Source organism: Oryza sativa, chromosome 9, assembly GCF_034140825.1.
Source record: "Oryza sativa Japonica Group chromosome 9, ASM3414082v1".
In the NCBI taxonomy this organism is placed as follows: domain Eukaryota; kingdom Viridiplantae; phylum Streptophyta; class Magnoliopsida; order Poales; family Poaceae; genus Oryza; species Oryza sativa.
In genome coordinates, this window is record NC_089043.1 from 6,312,907 (window position 1) to 6,339,966 (window position 27,060).

General features: G+C 46.0%; 2 protein-coding genes and 1 long non-coding RNA gene across 5 annotated transcripts; 2 read left to right on the top strand and 1 right to left on the bottom strand.

The window, feature by feature from the left end:
* Positions 1–1,415: 1,415 nt before the first annotated feature.
* LOC107278761 (uncharacterized) lies at positions 1,416–3,838 on the top strand. Of its 2 annotated transcripts, XR_010734996.1 has the most exons (3): positions 1,416–2,405; positions 2,938–3,166; positions 3,569–3,838. XR_010734996.1 is itself a non-coding variant. In XM_015795978.3 (2 exons), the coding sequence occupies exon 1, from the start codon at positions 1,452–1,454 to the stop codon at positions 2,400–2,402; it is 951 nt and encodes a 316-aa protein (XP_015651464.1). In that variant the 5' UTR covers positions 1,416–1,451; the 3' UTR covers positions 2,403–2,405; positions 2,938–3,507. The 2 variants fall into 2 exon arrangements, 1 of the variants encoding a protein (XP_015651464.1); XM_015795978.3 differs by lacking the exon at positions 3,569–3,838 and having other exon boundaries at positions 2,938–3,507.
* Positions 3,839–5,878: 2,040 nt separating this feature from the next.
* On the bottom strand, positions 5,879–14,646 carry LOC4346446 (uncharacterized). Its single transcript, XM_015755826.3, has 2 exons — positions 14,146–14,646; positions 5,879–6,572 (listed from the first exon to the last, which is right to left on the bottom strand). Exons 1-2 carry the CDS (start codon positions 14,544–14,546, stop codon positions 6,026–6,028), a joined length of 948 nt encoding a protein of 315 aa, XP_015611312.2. The 5' UTR covers positions 14,547–14,646; the 3' UTR covers positions 5,879–6,025.
* A 4,318-nt stretch (positions 14,647–18,964) lies between these two features.
* LOC9268244 (uncharacterized) lies at positions 18,965–22,232 on the top strand. 2 transcript variants are annotated; one of them, XR_010735220.1, is made up of 3 exons: positions 18,965–19,170; positions 19,950–20,036; positions 21,557–22,232. It is a non-coding gene; the product is annotated as an uncharacterized lncRNA (long non-coding RNA). The 2 variants fall into 2 exon arrangements; XR_010735219.1 differs by lacking the exon at positions 21,557–22,232 and adding an exon at positions 21,301–21,528.
* The last annotated feature ends 4,828 nt before the right edge of the window (positions 22,233–27,060 follow it).

Here is a 27,060-nt window from a genome sequence, read left to right on the forward strand (position 1 = left end):
CACCGTGGCGAGGGCAACGATGGCGGCATTCGCATGATCTCCTCTGATGAGCTATGCAAGCATGTGGCTGCATCAGATCGCCTAAAACACCCTATTGATAAATTGAGAACAACAAAAGATTTTGCTACCAATCCAGCTGAGGATTCGGGATGGAGGGAGGGCACGCCAGGATGGTGTTGATGATGAGGCTGGAGAGGAGGAAGAGGAGCCTAAGCTGGAGCACGACAAGCATGAGGGACATTGCATGGCTGGCTCTGCCGCAACTTCCAATCTCGGGTCAGAGATTTGAGGGGGGCAAAAGGCCGAGGATTTTGGCCGGCTGCTCACCCCGAGAGCCCCTCTCCAGCTCCTCCAGTGGGGGCGGTGGCTCAGCAAGTGGTGGATGGCAATGAATCTGCCGGCGACGAGAGGAGACGAGGAGATGGACATCGACGCATGATGCAGTCTCCACTGCTCCGCCATGGATCTGTCCTCTGCATAGCGCCATCTACATTGTCGCCGCAAGTGCTAGATGGGGAAACAATTCGGCTCTAAAGGGCAAACTCGTCTTTTTTGGTTGTTTCTCTCTCCATTTGACCTAAAATTAATAAAATAATGGTTTCAATGTCCTCTAGCAAATTACACCTTTTTTTGAGTGTCCTAGAGCTAAATCAAAGTTTTACGATGTCCCACAGCTAATTACACGTTTTTTGGGTGTCCCGTAGCAAATTTTGCCATATATGTATGTATATACTACATACGTATATATAAACTTTGTAGAGTATACAAAGTATGTATATAAAGTGTGTGTGTGTGTAAAGAGAGGAGAGACTAGAGGAGGTTGTTTTGTCGTCTAGCAAGTGTGTGTCGGGTGGCGCACGACTAGCCGCGCGATAGCGCTCTCCAAGGTTGGGTGGCTATTTATGCGTGTATGGATCACACATCCAAATACGTGTGTTGGTCATATTGGACACTCGACGGTATATTACCTGGGGTGTCCACTCAAGTGGCCTCATAGTGGATCCTGTAATGGCTACGAGATAGGGTTTTGATTTTTGGAATTTTTATTTTTTGGCAATTTATTTTAGGCACGCGACTTAATTTGTTTTCACGTATGGTTGTGTTGCCCGCTTGGAAAAATACCGACTTTTACATACGTGTTGGCGGATGTGGGACCACCCAGCCGTTTGCAAAATTAGGTTTTAGCCATTTGCAAATATCATTTGTGCAGTAGTGTTGCATCCTCGCATAATTATTATAAATAATAATTTATTTATTCAGCCATTGAGCTATCAGCACAAAAGATAATCCACGTCTTCATAGCGTAAAATTTAAGGCAACAATGACTTGAGACTGAATTTTCCAAGTCTCCCTTGTTGGGTAGTCCAGTTAGTAGCAATCCTGTATATTAGAATAACCAATCCATCCTCCCAACTGGTAGATCCATCGAGCTTCGTGGCAGACTGTAAGCTATGGCAGCCAGAACAAGCGCTAACTTCTCATCATGCTTTACCTTCCTGAAGGAAGCCCTAGTCCTCCCAACTCAGAACCCCAAGCTCTTCACACCTGTCTTCCTCCTGATCGCGCTTCCTAGCTTCCTTGTCCTCTCTACCAATGTCCTATTCGTCCAGCCACTCTCCATGGACATGGCCGAACTTGCAATCAAGCTCCAGACCACCGACCCTTCCAGCGCCGAGTACCGCATGATCCTGGAGGAGCTGAAACATGACGTTACACAGCTCATCCTCGTCGTCGTCGCCGTCGAGCTCGTCGCTTTGGTGCTTGGCTTCGTCAATCAGTGCGTCGGCTTCTTCGCGGCCTCCTCCACCTACTCCGGCGACCGCTACTCGCTCCCGGAGCTCCTCCGCAAGGCGATGAAGGGGAATCTCAAGGGTCCTCTCATAACCATCGCCATGGTCACCGTACTCCGGGTCACATACATGGCGCTCCTCGGTGTTCTAATCTATTCCGTCATGCAAGTGCAACGGCACTACTTGATCAAGGTGCTCTCCGTGCAAGTCCTCCTCTTCGTCCTCTGTTTCCTCGCCTTCCTCTACTTCAACGTCGTTGGCATGGTGAGCGTCGCCGTGTCGGTGGGCGACACGGAGCGCCGCGGGATCCGGGCGCTCCGGCAGGCGTGGCGGCTGATGACGCGGGTGAGGAGGAAGGAGGGCCTCGTGCTGGTGGTGGCCATCTGCCTCTTGTCGATAGCTGTCAGCCCGGTGAACCTGGTCGCTGCTGCGTACACGAAGAACATGGTACTGGGGCTATGCCTCTTGGTCGTCTATGCTCTGCTGTCTGGTGCAGAGCAGCTGTTCTACTTTGCAGCAGCCACGGTGTACTACTGCCAAGCAATGGACAGCAAGGGAGAGGCCATGGATTATGCATACGCCAAGATCCCTACCGGTGAAGCAAATTGCTAATTGGTATGGACAGGAAAGAAATAAGCTTATTAGTATTATTAGTATCTGCGTGTGTCATTATGCAATGGTATATATACATATGTATGACATATGCTATTATGTTGTGTACGACACATGTGTATCACTATTATTAATTAGTGATCAAAACTACAACCGCTCTTATTGTTATGCTGATCACCACTCGAGTTAGTTATATCATTGTGGGCTTCACTCATTCTGAAATATATATTCATTCTACAAGCTTTTAGGCCCTACCTCTTTTTTTGAGCAAGCTTCCTAAACTACTAAACAATGTATTTTGCGAAAAAAATATATATATAAGTTTTTTAAGAAAATAAAACAAATTCTAATTAGTATCCAAACATCCGATATGACAGGAACTAAAAGTTTTACTCCCATCCACCCCCCCGTCCCAAGAGCGACTATCATATAGAGATCGTAATAGTTTATTCTGAATACTTGTTATCTGATGACCGAGTCCCAACATGATTCATGTGATTCTTCTAATATGCACCAATCACTACATTTTTCTCAGATCAATAATCAAAGGATTCACCATCGCAAACATCCTGTCGTCCCATGTTCAGTCGTTCCCTTTGGTGATGTGACCATGGCTACCACAGATGCAACCATTGCTCACATCATGGATGAACAAGATGACATCAAGGTCAAGGCCTCCAAGTGCTGGAATCCGATTCGGCCACCTGATGCATTGCTGATTTCAAACGGCCGCCAAATCTCCATACAAGCTCTGTTTTCGGCCCGTGAGTACTTGATGGAAAGCTCTCGGAATCCTCTTTCCAACGGATCCAGCCTTATTGCGAAATTCCATCTTGGGCCTTTGGGCTTGTAACTTCGTTTGGGACCCTAGCCCAAGTGGGGCCATGTAGGGTGCGCCCCAATCTGGTGGAGCACGACCCTAGGATCCTCATGGTCGTTGTCCCACCCCTATAAGTAGCTAGATACCCCTTCAGGGTTGCTTGGGTTTTGATTAATTGTAAGTTTAGCCATTGCTACTTCGCTTGCAGCGCGCGTGTCGGCTAGACCGTCCGTCTGCTTGTTCGGAACCCCACTTTATCATGTATCAATTTATCTTTGTGCGTCTTGTCTATCTAGCAATTCAGTTGCTTTATATCTTATTCTTGCTTGTTCTCGATTGCTTGCAGGAATAAGGTTGATTTGCACCGGCAAAATCAACAATCCACGGAGAGGTGTATCGATCGCTAAGGCACAATGCAACGTCTTATACGGTTGTAGTCGGATCGTCAACGTTTTTCCCAAATCGTAGTTATCATCAATTCACCGAAAGATCGGGCCAAACAACTGCCTTGAGTGTCGAGTGGAACTCAGGGTTCATCAGGTGGTATCAGAGTTTTCGTTGCTCGGTGAGTTTTTTTTCTACCTATAACCAGAAAATAGCCATACAAAAAAATTTACATCCTGTCCCTAGCCATCTTTGTGCCATTGCTTTGTTCTATTCAGTTTTTGCTTTGTTGAATTTTGTGTTGCATCGTCTTGTCGTGTTGCTGGTCTTAGCGTCTAGTTCGTTTAGAGTTTCGAGTTCTGGTCACATTTTATACCAGAGTCGTCATCGCCTCCGTGTCTCTGTTATCGTCGGGACCTACGAAAATGGAATCGGCTTGCTGCCATGGTTCTATTTTTGTAGTTTTCAAAAGTTTTTATCGGTCGGTTTTGGTGTTGCATCAAGGGTTTGTTGTTTACCCGGGCTTAGTGCTTGTGACGTGGTTCTGTTTTGCCCGTGAGAAAAAAGAAGGGGAAAGGAATATAGAAGATCTGTTTGGATTCGGTTGGGTGGAAGGAAAGAAAAAAAAAAGGAAAGAAAAGAATAGGAAAGAAAAAGAAGATTAGATCGGGCCAACAACAACCTTGTGTCGAGTGGAACTCAGGGTTCATCATTTGGTGTAGTTTCTTTTATCTGCTTGCATTTAGCTGTCTATGGTGATGTTTGAATCTCCTGAAGATGAAGATGAAGATGAAGATAAAATTAAGTGTTTCACGCAAAATGAAGTGGTAATAATGTGTGATTAATTGAGTTTAATTATTACAAATTTAAAAATTGGATTAATCTGATATTTTAAAACAACTTTCATATAAAAAGTTTTCGCACAAAACGTACCATTTAGCAGTTTGAAATGCCACGAGTATCCAAAAGTTTGTCCACGAGTATACAATTTTATTGTATTGCTGCTTATCAATAAAATACGGTTCATCTCTATCAGCATATTCTCTGTTGTTTGGCATATTCATCTCTATCCGCATATTTAATAAATACATCTGCTGTCGTGTGCAGCGTGTCACCGCGCATACCGTTTATGCATGATCAAACATGAATAGATGCTCACTCCGTTTCTCGAAATCCGTGTAGTCTAGCTAATGACATGTGAATTATGTATTATAAACATATTTATTATGTTGAATCTAACAATATAAAAATAAATATTATGATATTAATCTATATGAGAGTTTATAAAATTTGATGGTTAACGATTAAAATGTTTAATTTGGAACAAATATATCTACAACATAATTTGAAACGAAGAGAGTATTTATTTCAGATATTCTTGTGCTGCTTAGTTCTAAGTGTCCGTGGCCACTCGGAAGTATGCATGTGTTCTTCCGATTGAAATTTCAACTTTTTCAATGCGGCCCAAGCAGACAATATTGACCTGAGGAAAATATGTAGAAATGTATGTACGAAGAGATAAACATTAATTGACCTGGTATCTTCAAGAAGCTCGCCGTTGACTTGGGACTTTGGGATCAGTTGCATTGTGGGCCAGAGTACTACATCTATTAGGAATATTTTTTAGATTGAAGGCCATATATAGGCCCTGCTTTTACTGAAAGCAATTGGAATATCATATATGTAAATGGCTCGAGCTCAATATAATTTGATCTGATGTATTCTTTCTGATATGTTAAGAGTCAAGACTACACCTAACTAGTCTATTTACTTATGTGTTGGAGTACAATCCAAGCTAGTAGTAGTTACGTATGAATGTGGTAATGTCATGCCAATGGAAAATTAGTTATTGGTTTCATGGTCATCATTTCTATGTTGTTTGCAATATCATCACATTGTTTAAGGGAGTCAAACAAATATAATGCTACATCCTATAAAAGATCTCAGTTTAAAACATATTATTGAGCTAATTACTTAATGTGAATTATCTACTTGATTAAAGAGATAAATTAAATATTTTGATTGATAAATAAACTTAACTTCGAAAGAATGGTTTAAACAGTACAGTTGAAAAAAAAGTTCTTTTTTTAAAAAAATAGTTTTCGAATCATAAGAACAAACACGTTTGATGTTTCAATAATCCGGTAAACAATCTGAAAAGAACTAAGGCGAGCTGCATATCCACAATTTTTCCTTTGGAGTAATGCAAATCTAACTTGAGCAACTTAATTTAGACGAATGATAAATTAAGAACTAAAAGCCAATCAACTGATAAATAATAAAACAGGGAAAGAAAAACCATTGTATTGCACCGGAAACCTCATTAATTCTTACATATATATATTCACCACACAATGTATTCAGGAAAGGAAAACAACATAGCACAGTAATTAATACTCCAACATTAACGCTAGTAATTTCAAGGCTTAGGTTGTTCATCAGTGGACACTCTGACGTACTGATCAGTAGTCACCACCTCGTTGCTCCCCTTGCACTCGTAGTAGAACGCGGTGAGGGAGCAAACACCGAACAACTCCACGGCGCCCATCAGGATCGCGTAGACGAGGCCAAGAAGCAACCCAGCCACGATGCTGCTCCGCGCGCCTGCCATGGAGAGCTTGTATACCGCCGAGACTATGGCAGCAAGCACGGAGATGGCGGCGACGAAGAGCACGGCGCGCCGCTTCTTCTCCTTCACCAGCCTCCACGCCCGCCCGAACGCGCCGGCTCCGTGGCACCAGGGCTCAGCCACGGACACGACGACGCTGAAGGAGCAGAGGACGGAGAAGTAGACGAGGAAGATGAACCCGACGAGGACGAACAGCGACAGCAGAAGAAACGGAACGTAGTACTTCTTCACCATGAGGAAGGCGAGGAGTCCGGCCATGGCCACCAGAAGCGCGACGTAGGCGATCTCCAGGAAGAATACAAAGGCCAGCGTCAGCAACGGGCCCTTGAGCTGCGTCCTGGTGTCGAAACATGAATTCGGCAATAATAAAAGGGGGTAGCGCACGAGACCTAAAAGTGGATGGATGCAGAGACAAAGGATTTAGACAGGTTCAGGCCCTCTCGATGAGAGGTAATACCCTACTCCTGTTTGGGGATTTGAATCCGCCGAGTGTGTATTGATCTGACGATCAGGTTGTCTCATGCCCCCTAGAGGGCCTCCTGCCCACCTTATATAGGATGGGGGGCAGGATTACAAGATAGAAACCTTAACCCATACGGTATCGGTTTCCTAAATCTATTTTACAATATTATCAAATCAGGACTTTAGGCCGCTTCATAATATAAAAGGAAACGTAATACCCAAGTCATGATCGGTTACATATTCCATAGATATAAGCTATCCCCTATGACTAGTCGGATAACCATGCCGTGTGGGTATGGGGTACCCATAATCTCCACAGTAGCCCCTGAGACCTTCACAGTCGGAAAGATAATCTTCTCTCGAACTAGATTACTCCAAAGCCGAGTGCTTCAATCATCCTCGCCATGATCTCCCGAGTACTTTTACCAAATATGAAGACTGTGGAGGGCTGAAAAATAAAGTCAGGTGCATCGAGTAGATGTACCTAATAGATGCACCAACTGAGTGGTTTTGATAATCGTAGTCAAACAAGTGACTTAATATTAATATATAGCATATGCGGTGTGAATCCCTGAATAACATGATCCGAGTGATATACCGACTGCTTTGTAAAATATGATGCGTGCAACCTAAAGCTGACTACATCATTGAAAATTCACATAGCAAAATAGCTATAAAGAAGCTTGTATGTTGTGAATAAAGAAATTTCCAAAGTATTGGGCATACGCCATGCGCACACTGCTTTAACAGATGTGCTTAAGTCCCTAGAAGACACATGGTCCCACCACACCTGGAAATATATGGCATATGTGGTATAAAATCCGAGTAAATAAACTCATAAAGGATTTACCAACCGCCTGAAAAATGACCACAATATATAATCAGCCTAAGCCATAATATTGGTCAATAAAAATGCACACTTACGTGGCAAAAAGCAATGATATTGTATCCAATCAATTGCTTAAAAACCCAAACAGCACCATGACTATATAAAAAAGTCAGCGGGCCAGCTATATAAAGCTTTACTGTTTGACACCTTTTAAGATGCATTGTACCAACTCCTAAAAAGTTGAGTAACTGCGGTATAAAAGGATTTTAAGGTATTGGGCACTTGATTACGCGCACTTTGGCCTAAGCGAAAAGTGCCTAAGTCCCTAAAAGAACGTGACAGGCCACACCTGAAAATATGGGCTGCAGACATATTAGGCCTAGGCCAAAAAATATGCCTTCGACACCCTTTAAAGGATGACGCATGTAACATGCTCCCGAGTAATAAATCTTCCGGGTAATATAGACCAAGTGTAGCTCATATGAATAGCTTCTGATCTGAATGATTATCCCTTATGGGATACTCCAAAATAAATATAATAATTGAATCCCGACTGGCGCAAGTATTCGGTTGATAGCCCTTACGGGGAATAATAATTGGTCCAGTCTTTGAGCATAGAAAATAGACTCATGACTATGAATCCATGTGGAATGTATCCGGAACAAGTCCAAATTGGAGATATAATCCTCACGCTTGAGTTGATGAGCCCCTGAGCATATAGCTTGTCCTTCTGTCATAGTCAAAATTGTCTATTGGCAATAACTGACGCAGTCGGCATGGAGATGAAATGACCAACATGAAGACGAAATTGCTCATCAGAAGTAACGGAAGATGTCAGTGGTAGTAAAGATGCCACCAATCAAATGTAATGAAGTTGCATAACCATGGAGGTGAAGAAACCAGTCGGCAACAGTCAGGTCAGCTAGCAGTGAAGATGTAGGCGCCCAACAACAACGAAAGAACAGTCGGTGGTGACAAAAGCAAACCAACGATGAAGACGTAGACGCGCATCAACGGTGATGGCGAAATCCACCAATTATGAAGATGAAGAAAATAGTCGGCAATGGCAAACGCATCCGACGGTAATGATGATTAGCGGCAACAGAGATAGCCGGCTATGATGACGAAGTTGCCCATCAACGACAGCAGAGTAGGCTATGTTGAAGAGACTTGACAGGATGTTTGATGAAGATAACCATGTCGTTGATCTAGTCAATAGTAGTGTAGCAGTCCATGATAACGATGAGATCCTCTATCGGCAGTTGCATAGTAGGCCAACCGTGAAGACGAAATAACAAGTCGGCGATGAAAGTCGGTGATGACAAAAGTAACCGACGGTGAGGACGTAGTCACCCCTTAGCAACGGCGGAGACGTCAGGGCCGATGAAGTAAACGTGCTGGTGATAATGCCAGTGACAACAATCCATCAAACCATTGAGAAGATATCGAAGCTTGAGAAGTTTCCTTGATGTGAGCGTGTGCATAAAGAAAACTAATGCAATGCTTCTTGATTTACGAAGATGACTGTAGAACTTAGTGTTACAGCTGTTGTAGATGCTTCACTTGGAGGAAAGTAGATGTTGTTGTCCAACTCGTCTAAACCGAGCTGATTGGTTGATAACTCCAAACTTCCGAACATGTAGATTAAATCTTGAACTTGATACTTGAGAATTTTGGAGTAGATTATGGCAGCGCTGAGAAGCCAAAATTGTCGGTGAAATAATTGAAGTTGCTGAAGTAGAACATCTGCTCCGAAGCAAAGATGAAGATAATGACTCCTGGAGTTGACTCATTGGCTGATTAATTGATTTTGAGCCTTATATTTGTGTAGCCCCCGACTCTTTGGTTAGTTGAGAAACAACTGAACATAGAGTCGAGAATTATAGCTTCTTGTCGTCGAGTAGTCATTGCTTGATTGAAGATATGTGTTGAAGGTGTCCAAGTAGAAATCCGGTAGTGAAGACGCGTAGTTGTGAAGATAAAAGCACCAATCGGCGGCAGCATAATCAGTCGGCGACGGAAGATGATGATGTCCATCAGTAGTGGTAGCTGTATAAACCAGACGTAGAGGTAAGGGCACTAGTCAGCAGCAGACGAGACGACCGGCGATGAAGATGTAGATGCCCAACAACAGCGGCATAATAGGCCAATCAACACTGGCAGAATCATGCAGCCATGGAAGTGAAGAAATCAGTCGGCAGCCATGGCAAACGTAGGCAGCTTGTGTTGACGATACTGATGCCTATTAGTAGTGACAGCGATGTAGCCAGCCGTGAAGAAGGTAGCATCAGTTGGCGTTATAACAGGCCAGCCGTGCAGGCGGTGACACCAGTCAGCGGATGCGGCGGCCGGTCGGTGAAGACGTAGACGCCCAACAACGGCAGCATAATAAGTCTGCCGTGCAGGCGGAAGCACCAATCGGTAGCGGCGAAGGCAAGCCGGTCGGTGAAGACGTAGACGCCCAACAACGGCGGCATAAAGGCCAGCCGTGCAGGCGAGGACACCAGTCGGCGGCGGCGAAGGCGAGCCGGTCGGTGAAGACGTAGGCGCCCAACAACGGCGGCATAATAGGCCAGCCGTGCAGGCGAGGACACCAGTCGGCGGCGACGAAGGCAAGCCGGTCGGTGAAGACGTAGACGCCCAACTACGGCGGCATAAAGGCCAGCCGTGCAGGCGGAAACACCAGTCGGCGGCGGCGAAGGCAAGCCGGTCGGTGAAGACGTAGACGCCCAACAACGGCGGCATAATAGGCCAGCCGTGCAGGCGAGGACACCAGTCGGCGGCGACGAAGGCGGCCGGTCGGTGAAGACGTAGACGCCCAACAACGGCGGCATAAAGGCCAGCCGTGCCGGCGGAAGCACCAGTCGGCGGCGGACGAGGCGGCCGGTCGGTGAAGACGTAGACGCCCAACAACGGCGGCATAAAGGCCAGCCGTGCAGGCAGAAACACCAGTCGGCGGCGGCGAAGGCAAGCCGGTCGGTGAAGACGTAGACGCCCAACAACGGCGGCATAAAGGCCAGCCGTGCAGGCGAGGACATCGGTCGGCGGCGGACGAGGCGGCCGGTCGGTGAAGACGTAGACGCCCAACAACGGCAGCATAATGGCCAGCCGTGCAAGCGGAAACACCAGTCGGCGGCGGCGAAGGCAAGCCGGTCGGTGAAGACGTAGACGCCCAACAACGGCGGCATAAAGGCCAGCCGTGCAGGCGAGGACATCGGTCGGCGGCGACAAAGGCAAGCCGGTCGGTGAAGACGTAGGCGCCCAACAACGGCGGCATAATAGGCCAGCCGTGCAGGCGAGGACACCAGTCGGCGGCGACGAAGGCAAGCCGGTCGGTGAAGACGTAGACGCCCAACAACGGCGGCATAAAGGCCAGCCGTGCAGGCGGAAACACCAGTCGGCGGCGGCGAAGGCAAGCCGGTCGGTGAAGACGTAGACGCCCAACAACGGCGGCATAATAGGCCAGCTGTGCAGGCGGAAACACCAGTCGGCAGCGGCGAAGGCAAGCCGGTCGGTGAAAACGTAGACGCCCAACAACGGCGGCATAATAGGCCAGCCGTGCAGGCGAGGACACCAGTCGGCGGCGACGAAGGCAAGCCGGTCGGTGAAGACGTAGACGCCCAACTACGGCGGCATAAAGGCCAGCCGTGCAAGCGGAAACACCAGTCGGCGGCGGCGAAGGCAAGCCGGTCGGTGAAGACGTAGACGCCCAACAACGGCGGCATAAAGGCCAGCCGTGCAGGCGGAAACACCAGTCGGCGGCGGCGAAGGCAAGCCGGTCGGTGAAGACGTAGACGCCCAACAACGGCGGCATAAAGGCCAGCCGTGCAGGCGGAAACACCAGTCGGCGGCGGCGAAGGCAAGCCGGTCGGTGAAGACGTAGACGCCCAACAACGGCGGCATAATAGGCCAGCTGTGCAGGCGGAAACACCAGTCGGCAGCGGCGAAGGCAAGCCGGTCGGTGAAGACGTAGACGCCCAACAACGGCGGCATAAAGGCCAGCCGTGCAGGCGGAAACACCAGTCGGCGGCGGCGAAGGCAAGCCGGTCGGTGATGTTCTGACTGATCCATTCCTGGAGCGTAAGAGATAAGCTGAAAGCCATGAATCCCTTTTATGCATATCCGGATCTGGATCCTGCAAAACAAACATATAGGATGAGTAGTATCTGATATAAATATAATACTCGAGAAAAAATCAAGTATTTTAAAATATTTATAAATATGTATTTCTCCTCTTGTCAATTTTGATTTCCCCGAGCAGATGACTCATTACGTTTAAACGCTCTGCCCAACTAGTCATAGCCACCAAGCACTGGGAGTCGGCCTAAGCACTTCCCAAACATGCATATGAGTGACATGAGTTCGTCATTAATGGAACAAAGTTTCACGGATCGGAGTTTACTACTCGGGTACTTTTGCAATTATTAAGAGCAGAAAATAAATTTATCTCATCTCTATGCTTTTGATTTATTCCGAATAATACTTAGCACCTTGCGCTACTCGGTCCATCCAACGAGCCCCCGGGTGCTAGGAATCGGCCCAAAGGCAACCATCCATTGGCAAACCAAACGGAAAGCATAGGAAGATAGAACTCCATAACTCGATAGGTACTTTTGTACTCAGATTATGTCGCAAGCAATCAAGATAAATATTATAAAAAATATGATATAACATCTGTAGCCCCCGACTCACTACTCAATGGAAGACCAATTGGTGTAGTGAGGCAGAGGAAAAGGAAAAATATCATATAAAGAATAAAATAAATGATGACTTAGCTTTGTAATATTCCCCTTGGTGATGGCAGAAGTGGCCAATGTGGGAACAAAGTCGTCCATCAATAACAATGAAGACACCAGTCGGCGGCGACGAAGGCGGTCGACGGTGAAAGCGAAGATGCCCACTAACGGCGGCATAATAGGCCAGCCGTGTAAGCGGAAACACCAGTCGACGGCAACGAAGGTGAGCCAACGGTGAAGATGTAGACATCCAACAACGGCGGCATAATAGGCCAGCCGTGCAGGCGGAAACACCGTGTAGGCGGAGGCACCAATCGGCGGCGACGGAGGCAGGCCGGCGGTGAAGTCGTAGACGCCCCACAGCGGCGGCATAATAGGCCAGCCATGTAGGCGGAGGCACCACTCGGCGGCGACGGAGGCAGGCCGGCGGTGAAGTCGTAGACGCCCAACAACGGCGGCATAATAGGCCAGCCGTGTAGGCGGAGGCACCAATCGGCGGCGACGGAGGCAGGCCGGCGGTGAAGTCGTAGACGCCCAACAGCGGCGGCATAATAGGCCAGCCGTGTAGGCGGAGGCACCACTCGGCGGCGACGGAGGCAAGCCGGCGGTGAAGTCGTAGACGCCCCACAGCGGCGGCATAATAGGCCAGCCATGTAGGCGGAGGCACCACTCGGCGGCGACGGAGGCAGGCCGGCGGTGAAGTCGTAGACGCCCAACAACGGCGGCATAATAGGCCAGCCGTGTAGGCGGAGGCACCACTCGGCGGCGACGGAGGCAGGCCGGCGGTGAAGTCGTAGACGCCCAACAGCGGCGGCATAATAGGCCAGCCGTGTAGGCGGAGGCACCACTCGGCGGCGACGGAGGCAGGCCGGCGGTGTAGATGATGATGCCCATCAACGGTGGTGTGACCAACCGACTGTGTAGGCGGGGACACCAGTCGGCGGCGACGGAGGCAGGCCGGTGGTGAAGTCGTAGACGCCCAACAGCGGCGGCATAATAGACCAGCCGTGCAGGCGGAAACACCAGTCGGCGGCGGCGAAGGCCAGCCGGTCGGTGAAGACGTTGTTGCTATCAGCAATGGCGGTGGCGAGGACAAGCCGGTGGAGTGGACTCGCGGCCGATCGACCGGAAAGCTGAGACGCCTCGAGTCCATGACCAGCATCAATCGCCTCAATAGTGCCGCGTAGTTATATGCGAACAACAACAAAAAGTAGCAAGAAATTAATCTGAGATTAAAAATCAATATGATAAATAATGATAAAAATCAGATTGAGTTTCCCCCTGACTGATTTGGATCAAGTCAGAGAAGAGGAGCTTGAAGAAGTGGTCGACGGAAAGGAAGTGAAAACTCCCAAAGCGAAAGCGAAGTCGGCGACTCATGAGATTGATTCCATCGCGCTCGTTGATAGGAAACTCGACGCAACCCCTACCTGGCGCGCCAACTGTCGAAACATGAATTCGGCAATAATAAAAGGGGGTAGCGCACGAGACCTAAAAGTGGATGGATGCAGAGACAAAGGATTTAGACAGGTTCAGGCCCTCTCGATGAGAGGTAATACCCTACTCCTGTTTGGGGATTTGAATCCGCCGAGTGTGTATTGATCTGACGATCAGGTTGTCTCATGCCCCCTAGAGGGCCTCCTGCCCACCTTATATAGGATGGGGGGCAGGATTACAAGATAGAAACCTTAACCCATACGGTATCGGTTTCCTAAATCTATTTTACAATATTATCAAATCAGGACTTTAGGCCGCTTCATAATATAAAAGGAAACGTAATACCCAAGTCATGATCGGTTACATATTCCATAGATATAAGCTATCCCCTATGACTAGTCGGATAACCATGCCGTGTGGGTATGGGGTACCCATAATCTCCACACCTGGCTTTGCCCAACAGCGTGCCAAAGGTGTGCTGCTCGCCGGAGAACGTGGCCACTGCGCCGAAGAGGATGATGATTCGGATGGCGAAGCCGATGACGACGGCGAACAGTGAGTAGGCCGCGGTGGCGATCATCAGCTCCCGGGTGTCGTCCTGGATTTCTTTGACGAGCTTGGTGAAGTCCGGGCTCATGGGATCGGTGGTGTTGAGAGCCTTGGCGTCGAGGAGGATCTCCATGGCGATGGGCTGGACGGCGAGGTCATTGACAAGGAGGAGAACCGACGTGGAGGCGACGACGAGCAAGAAGACCGCCACGAACAAGCTCCGGTTGCGGCTAGGGAGGAGGAAACCTTCCTTGAGGAAGTTGTAGAACGGTGGAGTCGATCTTTGCACGGTGGCCATGGCCAGCTTGCAAATTAAAATGCTATACAGACAAATTAAGGATGGAACGAGGAATGCGCAGTGGAGATGTGGGAACAAAAACTAATTAAACATGGTTATATATTGGTGAATAACGCGTAGAGTGGAGGAGAATAATTAACCACATAGACATATTCGACATATATATTGACCTGTGGTAGGCGGGAAGAAGTCTGAACCTGTGGTAGGCGGGAAGAAGTCTGAATTGTTCAGGCAGTAGTATAGGGTTGCCAGAAATGGTCATGGATATTTTTTAGATAATGGATGGGTCATGGATATAGCCTTTTCTATTCTATACAAATTTTTAGTTAGTACTCCCTCCGGGCTGATAATGCTTATCGTTTTAAACAAGTATGATGTCAAACTTTAGAATCTTTGATTATGAATTATTTTTAAAATATTTATCTTTTAAATATGGTGACTACATGTATAGATTAGTCTTAAAAAGTACTTTAATAAAATTATATATTTGTTAACAATTTTATATATATTATAATGAAAAATAATGGTCAAAGTTATTTTTTTTTGGAGACCGTGCTCTTGTCCAAAACGACAAGTATTAGTAAAACCCGGAGGGAGTAATATTTTTTGTGGACAAGTGCTTCCTTTACATGCGGCAATTAATTTAATGTTCTAACTTGGTTGATTTTGGACGACCCTAGCTAGCAAGTTTGGTTCTCCATCGAGCACCTCTTTTCTTTGCCCACATGGGACATGAATTTTGCAGTGAGGCCGTGTGGCATGGAAAGTGCTAACCAATTAATTAGGTACTCTTCAGGCAAATTTTACCGTTATTTTATCTTTATGTGGTAGTTTTCATATTTATTTGAGACATTCAAGAGATTAGGGCATTGTGAGATTAAGATCACGTGTTATAATACTTCTAAGAGTATAACGTATGATTGAGTAATGATGTAGAGGATAGAAGTGAGTGCCACATAGAGTTGTTGCATCATATCTACTTATGTGAAGGAGAGAGGAGAGGAGAAATAAGAAAAACGTGCTACATATTTATAGCCAATTGTAGCACGAGCTCTAATAAACCATACGAGAGAGATGAATGAGATATTAATGGTGCAATATATATGTACAACTAACTATTGTATGATGAGTGAGCTATTATGTTGGTTATAAATGATATTTTATATTAACTCTTACTCAATAGGTAACCTTCACACAAACTTTAAGAAATATGTGAGAGTATTAGATGTATTAGTGTATACTAGAGGTGGTATAGTACATGTTGCCTCTTAATTTATGAGTGGATGACATGGACAAAATTAAAGTTGGTAGTGCTCTAGGTGCTAAATTGATACATATATGTTATTATGATCAATTCATCATTAATGCATGTTCTTCTTACTTTTGACCTATAATTAAGAAATAAACAGGACTGGCTATAGCAATACCGTATGTTTTCCTAGCTAGCTACTCCCTCCATCCAAAAAAACTTAACCTAGTATTGGATGTGATATTTTTTAGTACAATGAATCTAGATAGGAGTATGTCCAGATTCATTGTACTAGAAAACATCACATCCAATACTAGGTTAAGTTTTTTTGATGGAGGGAGTAGCTCCTTGCCCCTGGATGTTTTCGGGGGTGGAGATGGTGCAGGAGTTGGCCCGTGGGTGACCCGAGAAGCCCCGGTGTAGCATGATTACTGATGTTAAGGTCTCTAACCCTAACTCCTAGTCTTGAATCGGTTCCCCTTCCTGTTCAACGAACATGCATGCAACTCTTCCACTTCGCTCACATAAGCGCAAACAGTGCTCGCTTCTCCTCTTGACTGACACATCCTGGCTCGCCTGCGCCCTATTCCACCACCTCCTCCATCCGACCTATCCTCACTCCCCTTGCAACCTCAGCCCTCGGTGCATCTCAGCAGCCAGTGTCATGGATGTAGGAGCCCCACGAGCTATTCCTCGCCAGTGGCCTAGTGCTTCTCGACGCATCTTGGTTGTTTGCGCCAAAGAAGCTAGAGTGCCATGATGAGCTGCTCCTCGTCCGCGGCATGGCACATCTTGGCCACCTAGCAAATCTCAGCCACCAGTGGCATGTACCACTTTGATGCGCTAGCGCTCATCGGTCTCCTCCCTGCCTATATAATGAGGGATGTTAGGTCCCGATCTTCCGATAGGTATTGATAAACAGTCGATTTGGGCGGAGTCACGACACAACTCGATCCGGCTTCTGAACGAACACGGTACTGAGCCCCGCAATCGCAGCACCACGTCTCCTCTGGTTATCAACCGTGCTAAAACCCTGTTGACTTCGCCAAGAAGGCTAATCCCTGCATGCGAATCGAAGAACACAAGCAAGAACAAGATAGATTGCAACACAATTGTATATGAATGATTAAGCACTCGAATTTAGGGTTCCACCAACCGATCTAGCGGTAAACTGTTCTTGACAGATTAATCTAAGCAAAACCCCAATCTAAATGATAATGACTACTGACTAAATGTGATTAGGGACGTCCTAGGGTTGCCCTAGCACACACCCCCTTGGGCTAAGCCCACGATACAATTACAAGACCCAAAACCCAAATCAGATTCGGACTGGATGAGGTACGTGGCTTGTTTTGTAGATTCCTGGCAGCTCGATAGGAATTTTGACGTGGGACCAAAACCATCTAAAAGTAGACTTTATAAGCTTTCCAACAAGTACTCATGGCCCCCGAAATTCCTTCTACATCAGCGGCTAGGTCCGTTTGAAGTTGATGTTGTCAGGAGGCCCAAATCCGAATCCAAAACATGTAGAACTTTATCTCTTGTGTTCTATGGACCAAAAGTGTGGTACGTGGCTTGTTTTGTAGATTCCTGGCAGCTCGATAGGAATTTTGACGTGGGACCAAAACCATCTGAAAATAGACTCTATAAGCTTTCCACACTTACATCTGGCAGCTTTCATAGGTCATATACTGCCCTCACAGACCAACACAAGTCTTTTCTGCACACTTTGTCCTCACTCGTGCGCACTTGGGATGAATTTCCCGATCGGTCACCCATCCCTAAATTACTCCAGGCCGAGTACGCTTAACCTCAAAGTTCTTTAGAGTTCGGCGTCCGGAAAAGAAGTTGCAACTTGTTTAGAGTTCGGCTTCCGGAAAAGAAGTTGCAACTTGTTGATATGAGTATTCTATTAATCCTATTAAGCCCTAGGGCGGGATGTTACATCCTCACCCCCTTAAGAGAGATCGACGCCCCCGTCGATCAACCCCAGGCCAGGAACATCCTCTCTTGGCCACGTCCGTGTGTCCAGTGCCAGCGCATGTGCCATGCTGTGTGACCACTCCGGATCCACACCAGCCATGCGCACCATGCCTGCGCAATTGTGACACACGCGCCCGTGAAACCGTGAGAGTCGGCTTTGTTACCACTTTGTAAGCACCCGGGGATGGAATTCCCGAATACCTGGAGCGTACACTGTACTAGTCTCATGATCAGTGGCTAGCACACGCATCCACAACATTGTTATCACATCCATACAACTAGGGATGAAAGTGGTACGGATAATTTCCGAGTTCCGATCCTGTTTTGCGGATGCGGATTGTTGCAGACTTTTTTTGGATTTTTTCGGATTCGGATACGAATTCGGATAGTTTTTCTCGGATACGAATTCGAATACAGAAGCGATGGTATCCGTCGGAACTAGGATTCGGTCGGAAACTATCCAACCTTTTTTTGCTGGATATCCGAATCAAAATAAACAGCAAAATCCAAATTAAAACATTGAAAAAATCTCGTCGCCGTCCGCCACACGCCGTCGCTTCACGCCGCCGAGTTCCCGCCATCGCCGTCGCACGTCGCACGCCGGATCCGCTCGTCGCCGTCCGCCGCACACCGTCCCTGTAACAGCCCTAAAATTTGACAACTTTTTAAAACCGATTTAGTTTGCTTTGATTCTCTAAAATTATAACCGTCGAGTTAATAGTTCATTTAAAATATTATTTTCCATGTTTATTTTCGATGTTCTTTTCTCGTTTAATTTTGTTGCAAAGTGCATATCATCCCTCAAATAATTCCTTTTGAATCCGATTTAAATCTATCCTGAATATCGGACCAATCTAAATTCCACATCAATTCAAATATTATCTATTTTAATTTTCCCCAAAATTTTCCTTTTCTCTATTTCCACCTTAATTTTCTTTTTCCATATTTTTTTCCTTTCTCTGTTTTTCTTCCCTCTCCTTCCCTTTCTCTGTTTTTCTTTTCTTTCTTCTTCTCTACTCAGCCAGGCCGAGCCAGAGCCTGTGCCGCCTCGCGCCAATCCCACGCCGCGCTTGCGCACGCTCGCGCTGAGCTCGTGCCGCCCCGCGCGCGCCACACGCCCACACACGCTCCCACGAGGACGAACGACGAACGAACGCCGCCGCGACACCTCCAGCTTCCCGCCTCCGTATCTCCTTCGTTCCTTAACTAGAAGGCTCAATACCGGAGGCAAAAGAAGCGCAATTTCAACCTCTTTCACCTCCTCAAATCCGCCCCTACTCCCGCTGAATCAAATCGTCATCACCGGAGGAAAAATCCCCGAAACCCTAAATTTGCGCCATTGATAGAGCTCCCAAATTCGTCGCATACATCGCAAATCCTCTGAAATTGAAGGTAAAAAACGGATTCTCCATGATGAGTACTCCCTTTCCCCTCTCTTTCTCCATCCAATCCATCGCCGGAACATCGCCGGCGTCGCCTCCCGGCGACGCCGCTCTGTTCGGCCGACGCCGGCTGTACGGCGCGCCGCCGCTCCTGGCCGCCCTAGGCCGAGCCGCCGCCACCACCATGCTTCCCTTGCTCCACTGATGCTCACCATGGCCGCCGCCCTCCCCGGAGTTCGCCGGAACCACCGCCGCCATGGCCGCCGCCGCCGCCTGCTTCTGGCTGCCGTCGCCAGCCTCGCCGCCGCCGTCTGCGCCGCCTCCAACCACGGGAACGGAGTCGCTGCGCCCTGTAGATCGCAAAACCGGCGCCCCCTTGCCCAAAACCGGCCATCTCCAATGCCAGCGTCGTGGGATTCCGGCTGTTCCTGTACAGAGCGAGAGAAGAGAAGAAAAACCGGATTTTTCTATTGAAAAATAAATCAGAAAAATCATTTTTATTTTCCTATCAGGTTGACCATCCGTTTGACCTCGAAATCGAAATCCGAGACCTATTCCAAACTCCTAGAATTATTCCGAATCCATCCGTGTCAGTTTCGTTGCAATCCGAGCACCCGTTGTCGCGACCCTAATTTTAGCCCTAGGGTTCGCCGTTCACCGAAATTCCAAAAATCCCTAAAATTATTTCTTTAAATCCTTTTCACCCATTGTTGCACTTTGTGATACTATTTGTTTTGGTTATCTTTGTTTTTCTGTTATTTATTGTGGTGATGATTGTTGCGTAAATAGAAAACGCTGACGTTGGTCCGGTAGTCGGAGTGAGTGAAATCTCCGCGCCAGGAGGAGACGATTTGTACGACTACATCGAGCCCGAAGGTTGCAAGACATGCACCCTCCCTTGAACAATTTAATCCTAGTAGATAGAGAGTTATTTTAGTAGTGTACTTATCCTTTGGAGTACGATAGACTGCACGAATTCTTCTAAATTAATTATATTGCTATTATTGATTATATTTTATGTTGTTGTTATGGACACCTTAATGGGCCTTAGAGTCTAACAAGCTTAGGGTAAAATTTGAGAAGCACTTAAACAAACTGTTAATTATGTAACATGCTATTGATTTATCATGGATATTATTATTGCTTATGAAAACATGCTTATGGAACTATTTATGGCTATATGCTAAGAATTGTTGACACCGCATGTGAGCGGGTGGTACACAAGATAGAGTTCATGTGTTTGGTTTCATGGACCTTTTTATAGTCGTGATGGATATATAGATATATTTTATGGTTATTTCTTATTTAAAATTGATATAATAATCAACCCCCTTGTGTCAATAAGAATGACATAGTTTCGCCCATCCACACGATCGATTTGTCGAACCTGGCCGTATATTGCTCCAATTGATTAAACTTCTGCAGGCCTTTCGGTGTACTGGCCATTAGCTTTCAAGTGTGTGAAGCAAAGTGACATGGTTCATGTTTATATGATTTATATATGAGGGCTCGATGGGCCCCGAGAGTCCAGAACTGCCCTATGGGCCTATGAAGTTCTGGGCTGCCCATCGAGTAACGAACAATGGTAAGTGGATGCGGAGGTAGGTTGGCACACACCTCGGACCGGATCACTCTGTGCAACATCCTGAGCATCCTTTAACTTACTAGGCAGAAGGGAGAAATATATGGAGCAATATTACACCTTGTTACTTTTCAGCCCGGCCAGCTGTGGGTATCGTGTGGGTAAAGCTGGACAGACGCTGCAGAGTCGTTGAGTATTCGAATACGCCGTGCTCCCGATTAATGGAGATGTGCCTATGGGTGATTCCAGATTATGGGCACAAGTTAAACTAAATGGCTATAAATTAATATGTTAACTTATTTATTACTTGATGTTCTATTCATGTTATTTATAAGTAACATTTATATTTTTTTTCTGCTCGTTATTTCTGTTTAAATTAAATGTTCAATAGTGTTGTTTAAATCAAATATTTATTAAGATAGGCTCTATGAAATAACTTTTAAGGTTAGGGTTTGAACCTTCCAGCTATTAATATTGCATGTTTTATATTGCAATTATTGCATTTGCTGTCATAAGCATGTCTTGCTGAGTACCTTTTGTACTCATAAATGGGTTCAGATCATGAGGAGAAAGATGCTTGTGGAGAACCTGTTGATCTGTTAGAGTAGGACAGCTATGGTTTCTAGGTCATCCTACGCTTAGGCAGTTCCTGTGGTGGAGTCTAGCAGTTTATCTGTTCGTAGAAATAAGGCTTTATAGGCCATATATGTAATGGTTTGTATTTATGTTGTGTTGTGAACTAAGTGACTTAAGTATTGTATAATCGAAGTTTATGCTTTTATATCATTTCATGCGAACTGAACATCCTGGGCAGTTACGTATTTGTGGGGCACCATGACTTTATCGGGTGTCCCCACATCCCCTCGCGCCGCCGAGCTCCCTCCATCGTCGTCGCCTCACGACGTCGGATCTCGCGGCTCTAGGGCCACCGACCCCAGATCCAGCCGCCCAGAGGCCGGTGTCGCCGTCCGCCGCACCCGCACGCCGTCGCCTCGCGCCGCCGAGTTCCCGCCGTCGCCATGACCCGGCCGCCCCGAGGTCGGCGTGGTCGGTTACGCTCGTCGCTGCACGCCACAAGTCGTCGCCTCGCGCCGCCGAGGCCCCGCCGTCGCCGTCCGCCCTACGCGGCCGCGCCCCTGACGTCGCCGTCGCCGTCTGCCGTACGCGGCCCAGCCCCCATCGTCGCCGTCGCCGTCCGCCGCACGCGGGCCCCACCCCCATGGTGGCGTCTCGCGGTCGCGGCCTCGTGGGAGCCGGGAGCCCGGGAGGAAGGACGGCGGCTGGGAGTAGACTAGGAGGTGTGGGAGATTGGGAGGTGGGAGAAACTAGGGTTAGGTTTATATATCCCTCCATCTAAATGGGCCAACGGGCCTAAGAACTAGCTATTAAGTCTATATATTGTCCCTCAACTTCGAATTAAATTTTATGATACTAAATGAACTCATGTGAAAAAGTTATAAAAACAAAGTTGTAGAATTTATTGAGATCTACCAATTTTATTTTGGTCATTTCTTCATCCGAGTTTGATTGAACTAAATAAATTTTGAATTTTAAAATATAAGAAATTCAAATAATTTTTCGGGTAGTAAATGATTTCAAATGGAAAAATTGTCAACAACAAAGTTGTATAACTCATCAATATCAACAACTTTTTTTTGGGTCATTTTTCTATATAACTTTGTTTAAATATTTTGAATTTGGATTTCAAAATATGACACCTTCAAACAACATTTTCAAATACTAAATGATTTCAACTGAAAAACTCATCAACAACAAAGTTGTATAACTTATCAAGATCTATAACTTTTATTTTAGTCATTTTTTCATCCGACAAAGCGATACTAACATTGTTTACAAAATTTACATATCTCATATATGGTTTCATAAGCTTATAAGAGAGATATGCAAATTTTATGAACAATGTTATTATCACTTTGTCGGATGAAGAAATGACCAAAATAAAAGTTGTAGTTCTTGATGAGTTCTACAACTTTTGTATTCATAATTTTTTCAGCTGAAATTATTTACTACTTCAAAATATTATTTGAAGCTGCTATTTTTTGAAATTCAAATTTTTACTTGATTAAACAAAGTCATGAGAAAATATGGCCAAAATAATTGCAGTAAGAACACAATAACTCGATAGAATATGATTTTAGAAACATTTAGAAAAAACAATCATCCAATTTAAAGACATGATTTTGCCTCGTAATGTCTTAATCTCGATTGAATCGTCTCCCTCAACCACAAAATCGGATATAACAAAATTATTAACACTAAAATTTGAAAATGTTGATATGTTCTATTAGAAAAAATAACGAGTTTGAGGGATTTTTATGTTCCGATTAATATTCGTTACCGTATTCATTTCGATTCGTATTCGCTCCATATCTGTATTCGATAATATTCGATTCCGTTTTCATATCCGGGTTTCCGATTCCGTTTTCATATACTTAGTTGGTGACACATAGTTTGGTCCTTAATCAACTCAAGCGAACACTCCCCCTATCGGTGTGCAACTAGCACCATATGCACACCACTTGCCGCCCAAGTCAAAAAAACCATCATTTTCATTTGTTCAGTTTTCACAAACAACAGAGGTAACCGCTATGTACAATGTTTTGAAATAATCCATTTGAAAGAGTGAATGTCATGTTGTTCAGAACCATCGCAAATTTTCTAAGCATGGCTAAGTAATAGCTATATTAGTAGCTCGAATATACCCACGTTGGTGCTTGGATAGCACCACATAAATACCCATCCTAGTGCTTCAACAGTAAGGATAATCAATGTATCAAGGTAGGAAATGCAGCAAATAGGTCATTCTACCAATACCCCATTTTTATAAAACATCGCAAGCAATTTATAAAATAGTAAAGCAGTTGCAAAAATATAGGATTCAACATGATCGAAGGAGGAATTGAATAGGACTTGCCTTGCTCAGTTGGTTCCTCAAATAACTCTTGGTCCTGCACACTCTCGTCAACGGCAACAATCGATTCGGCCTCTATTTAAATTTAAACGTACATCCAAATGAACATCCAATAAAACTCCAAGATAAAATATGATGCATGGTGCATGAACGTGTTCAGTGTATAGAGGGTGATTTAATATAAATTTAGGAGAAAGAATCGCCTATATCCGATGTTGTATGTGCAAGTTATCGTGTTTCTAATATTTAAAGTACGGTAAATACGAAGTTTACTATTCAAATTTAAATTAGTGAAAATTTTCACAACAGTGCTTATAGTTTTGAGTGTACAGTCTTAAAGAGAACAATATTATGAATCTAACAAATTTTGGTTCACCTCAATCGGAGTTAAAATGAATTCTCTATGATTTTTCCAAAGTTTCAGCATTTTATAGTGCATAAATAATTACCAGAAATCCTTTTCTCAGATTTAATAACTTGTTTATAAAAGAAACTAAAGCGCACTGTTCGTAACACGTTTTCCTACAGGGAAGGCGTATTCCTATGTTACACAATTACTTTAAGCTGTGGGGTCCATATGTCATTGACCCAGTATTTTGTAGTATATACCCTAGAGTTTTTATTATTTGCAAACAGGTCCCTGTCTTCTTCCTCAGTACGGGAGAACGAAGGGGAGCTTGGGGGCGGCTGGGATGGTTCGGGAAAGGGCCGGGGAGACTAGGGGAGGTTGTAGGGAATCCTCGCGCACACTATAGAGGTGGCGGCACGGCCGGGGGAGGTTAAAGACGGCGCGCCATGGTAGGCGGCGGCAATGGTTCGGGATGATGGCGGCCGGCGGCTATGGCGAACGGGCGCGATTAAAGTACAGGGAAGCACCTAAGGACTATGAGGAGGTTTTGGGCGGAGGCGGTCCGAGGTGGCATGGCGACGAGCTCCCGAGGCGGTTGGCGGTGGCAATGGTGGCAGCGGTTCTCCGGTCGAGGGGTCCTAAAAGAGATTGCGGAAATGGGTTTAAGGAGGTCCTATGAGCCTGATGGCGCGAGGAATCGAGAGGAAACTCACCGAGGCGACGGCTCGGTGTGGGTTCGGCGGCGGCACTCTGTTTGGCCGGCGGGGGGCGCGACGGTCGCGCTGCCATTCCCGGCGAACCAGAGGGTTTCGGTCTTCGGCTTTGGGTGTGGAGGTTGAGAGTGGTGTGGAGAGTTAGCTGGCGCGAGGGTTTGATTTATAGGCGAGGGAGGAGCGAGAGGCAAACGCGGGGTGTTGTCGCGAAGTGCTCGGCCTCTCTCGCGCTCGCAGGCGGTGGTCGGCGGGGAACACAGCTTGTAGCAGGCGCCGGCTTTGCGCAGGGATATCAGAGGGGGTGCAGGGTTAGTCAGAGGGAGCCAGGGGCGGTCGGTCTCGCCTTGTCGCTTTGGGCGTCGGCTTTGGCAGGGGGCGGCGGCATTGGGTTGGCCACGGCGGCTGCGGTGGTCGGCGCCTGGGCGCGGCAGGGAAGTGGCAGGGACGGCGTCGGCTTTGTGTAGCCTTGTCACAGCGGGATTCGCGGGCAGAGGGTGGCGCAGGGTCGCGTCGCGTCGTTGCTCGGGCAGAGAGAGAGGGGGAGAGCAAGAGAGCGGCAGCTCCGGGTTGGGCGAGCCGGCGAGAGACGCGGCGAAGGCAGCGGTAGGGCCTCGGGCAGGGGCGCACCAGCCTTGCCTCAGCTTTGCCAGCGGGAATCGCGGGTAGATGTTGCTTGGTCGGCTTGGAAACGATGACCTCCATCTAGCACGCTAGGCGCCCGATGAATTGCCTGAAAGGAATAGATGGAGAGAAGGGAGAAAGACAGAGAGCAGGGATAAGGAGATGGTGGCTGGCAGGTGGGGCCAATGGTCCTTAGGTCCACTGATCAGAGAGATAACGGGAGAAGCGATGAGGTGAGGGGATTTTTCTCTAGGAATTTCCAAGAAGGCTGAGAGTTTGATTAATTTTTGGATATGCTACTGTGCTCAAAAGCTTGTGCAAAAATTTCTGGAGGTTAGTCTGGTCAAGACCTCCACTTGGTAAATTTTTGGGATTTTTCTCAAGTGCAGTTTATTTTTGAAAATTCAAACAAGTTCACTGGTTTTATTTTAATTTGAATCAAATTTTGGATGCTTTCATCTTTTTAATTGAGATGCAAAACTTTGTGAGATTTGTGAAAGGTTATTTCAAGTCTCAACTACTTATTTTAATTAGTTTCTTTTTGTTTATATTTATTGCATGCAAATGAGTTATGAGATGTACGGAAAATCCAAGAACACCAAAATCAACTTCAAAAGAAAGGACAAGATCAAAGTCAAAAATTTGCTAAGTTTTATTTTTCTTAATTTCTTTTTTTTTTGCTTCAAAGAATTCCTAGTATGTTACAAGCCTACCCCTTAAAATGAATCTCGTCCCCGAGATTCGGGTAAGGAGAAGAAGTAAGGTGTACTAAATCTACCTTCGAATCTGACCTTAGTTCTTCTCTCGAACTATATATTGAACCGGTTGATTCACCAAGTGACAATACAATTGGTGCACCTATAATAATCATTCACAACAAGGACTCGATTCTAGGACCTATCTTGTCACTGTGCTTTGTGATAACTCGCTTCGGTTCAATGGGCTGCATAACTATACCGCCAATTGCTCCAGGCCCAGCACGCTTAACCTTGGAGTTTTTTAGAGTTCGGCTTCCGGAAAAGAAGTTGCAACTTGTTGATATGAGTATTCTATTAATCCTATTAAGCCCTAGGCCGGGATGTTACAAAAAGTGACGTGGTGAAGTAGAAGTAGACTTGGAGAAGGTCTTGATTTGGTCCCTAATCAACTTCTTTGATCATCCATGCATTCGCTACGCTCGGTTTCTTTTCCTTCGCCCAAGCAAGTATCTCTGCAAACGAAAACACACAAAACCCATTGTGTAGTAGCGTTTGTTCAAATATATAACAAGTAAACCTAATGTAGAACATATGCACTTTTGGTTGATTAATACATAAGGTAGTCATGGTTATATCCGAGCTAGTTGTGTCCTCATCATCCTCCCCTTCTTGATTGGAAACCGTCCTCGGTTTCACCTTGTCATGGAGCGTATTATTAAACTTATCTTTATCTAGCACAACATCCGGTGATGAACATTTCTTAATGGCCATATAGTTGGATCCTGAAATCTTTGTAGTCGAAACCACAACACTTCCCTTCTTGCAAACCAACCTGTAACTCATTTAAACAACTAGAGGAACTAGATAGAGAATTACGTGTACGCATGCGGTCCTCTAGACAATTCATTTTATCATGAAAAGGAGGTATAGTCAAATTCGAAAATATTTACTCGATGCGCATTATATTCTCCTTTACTATCATAATTGCCAATAACATGAAAAATC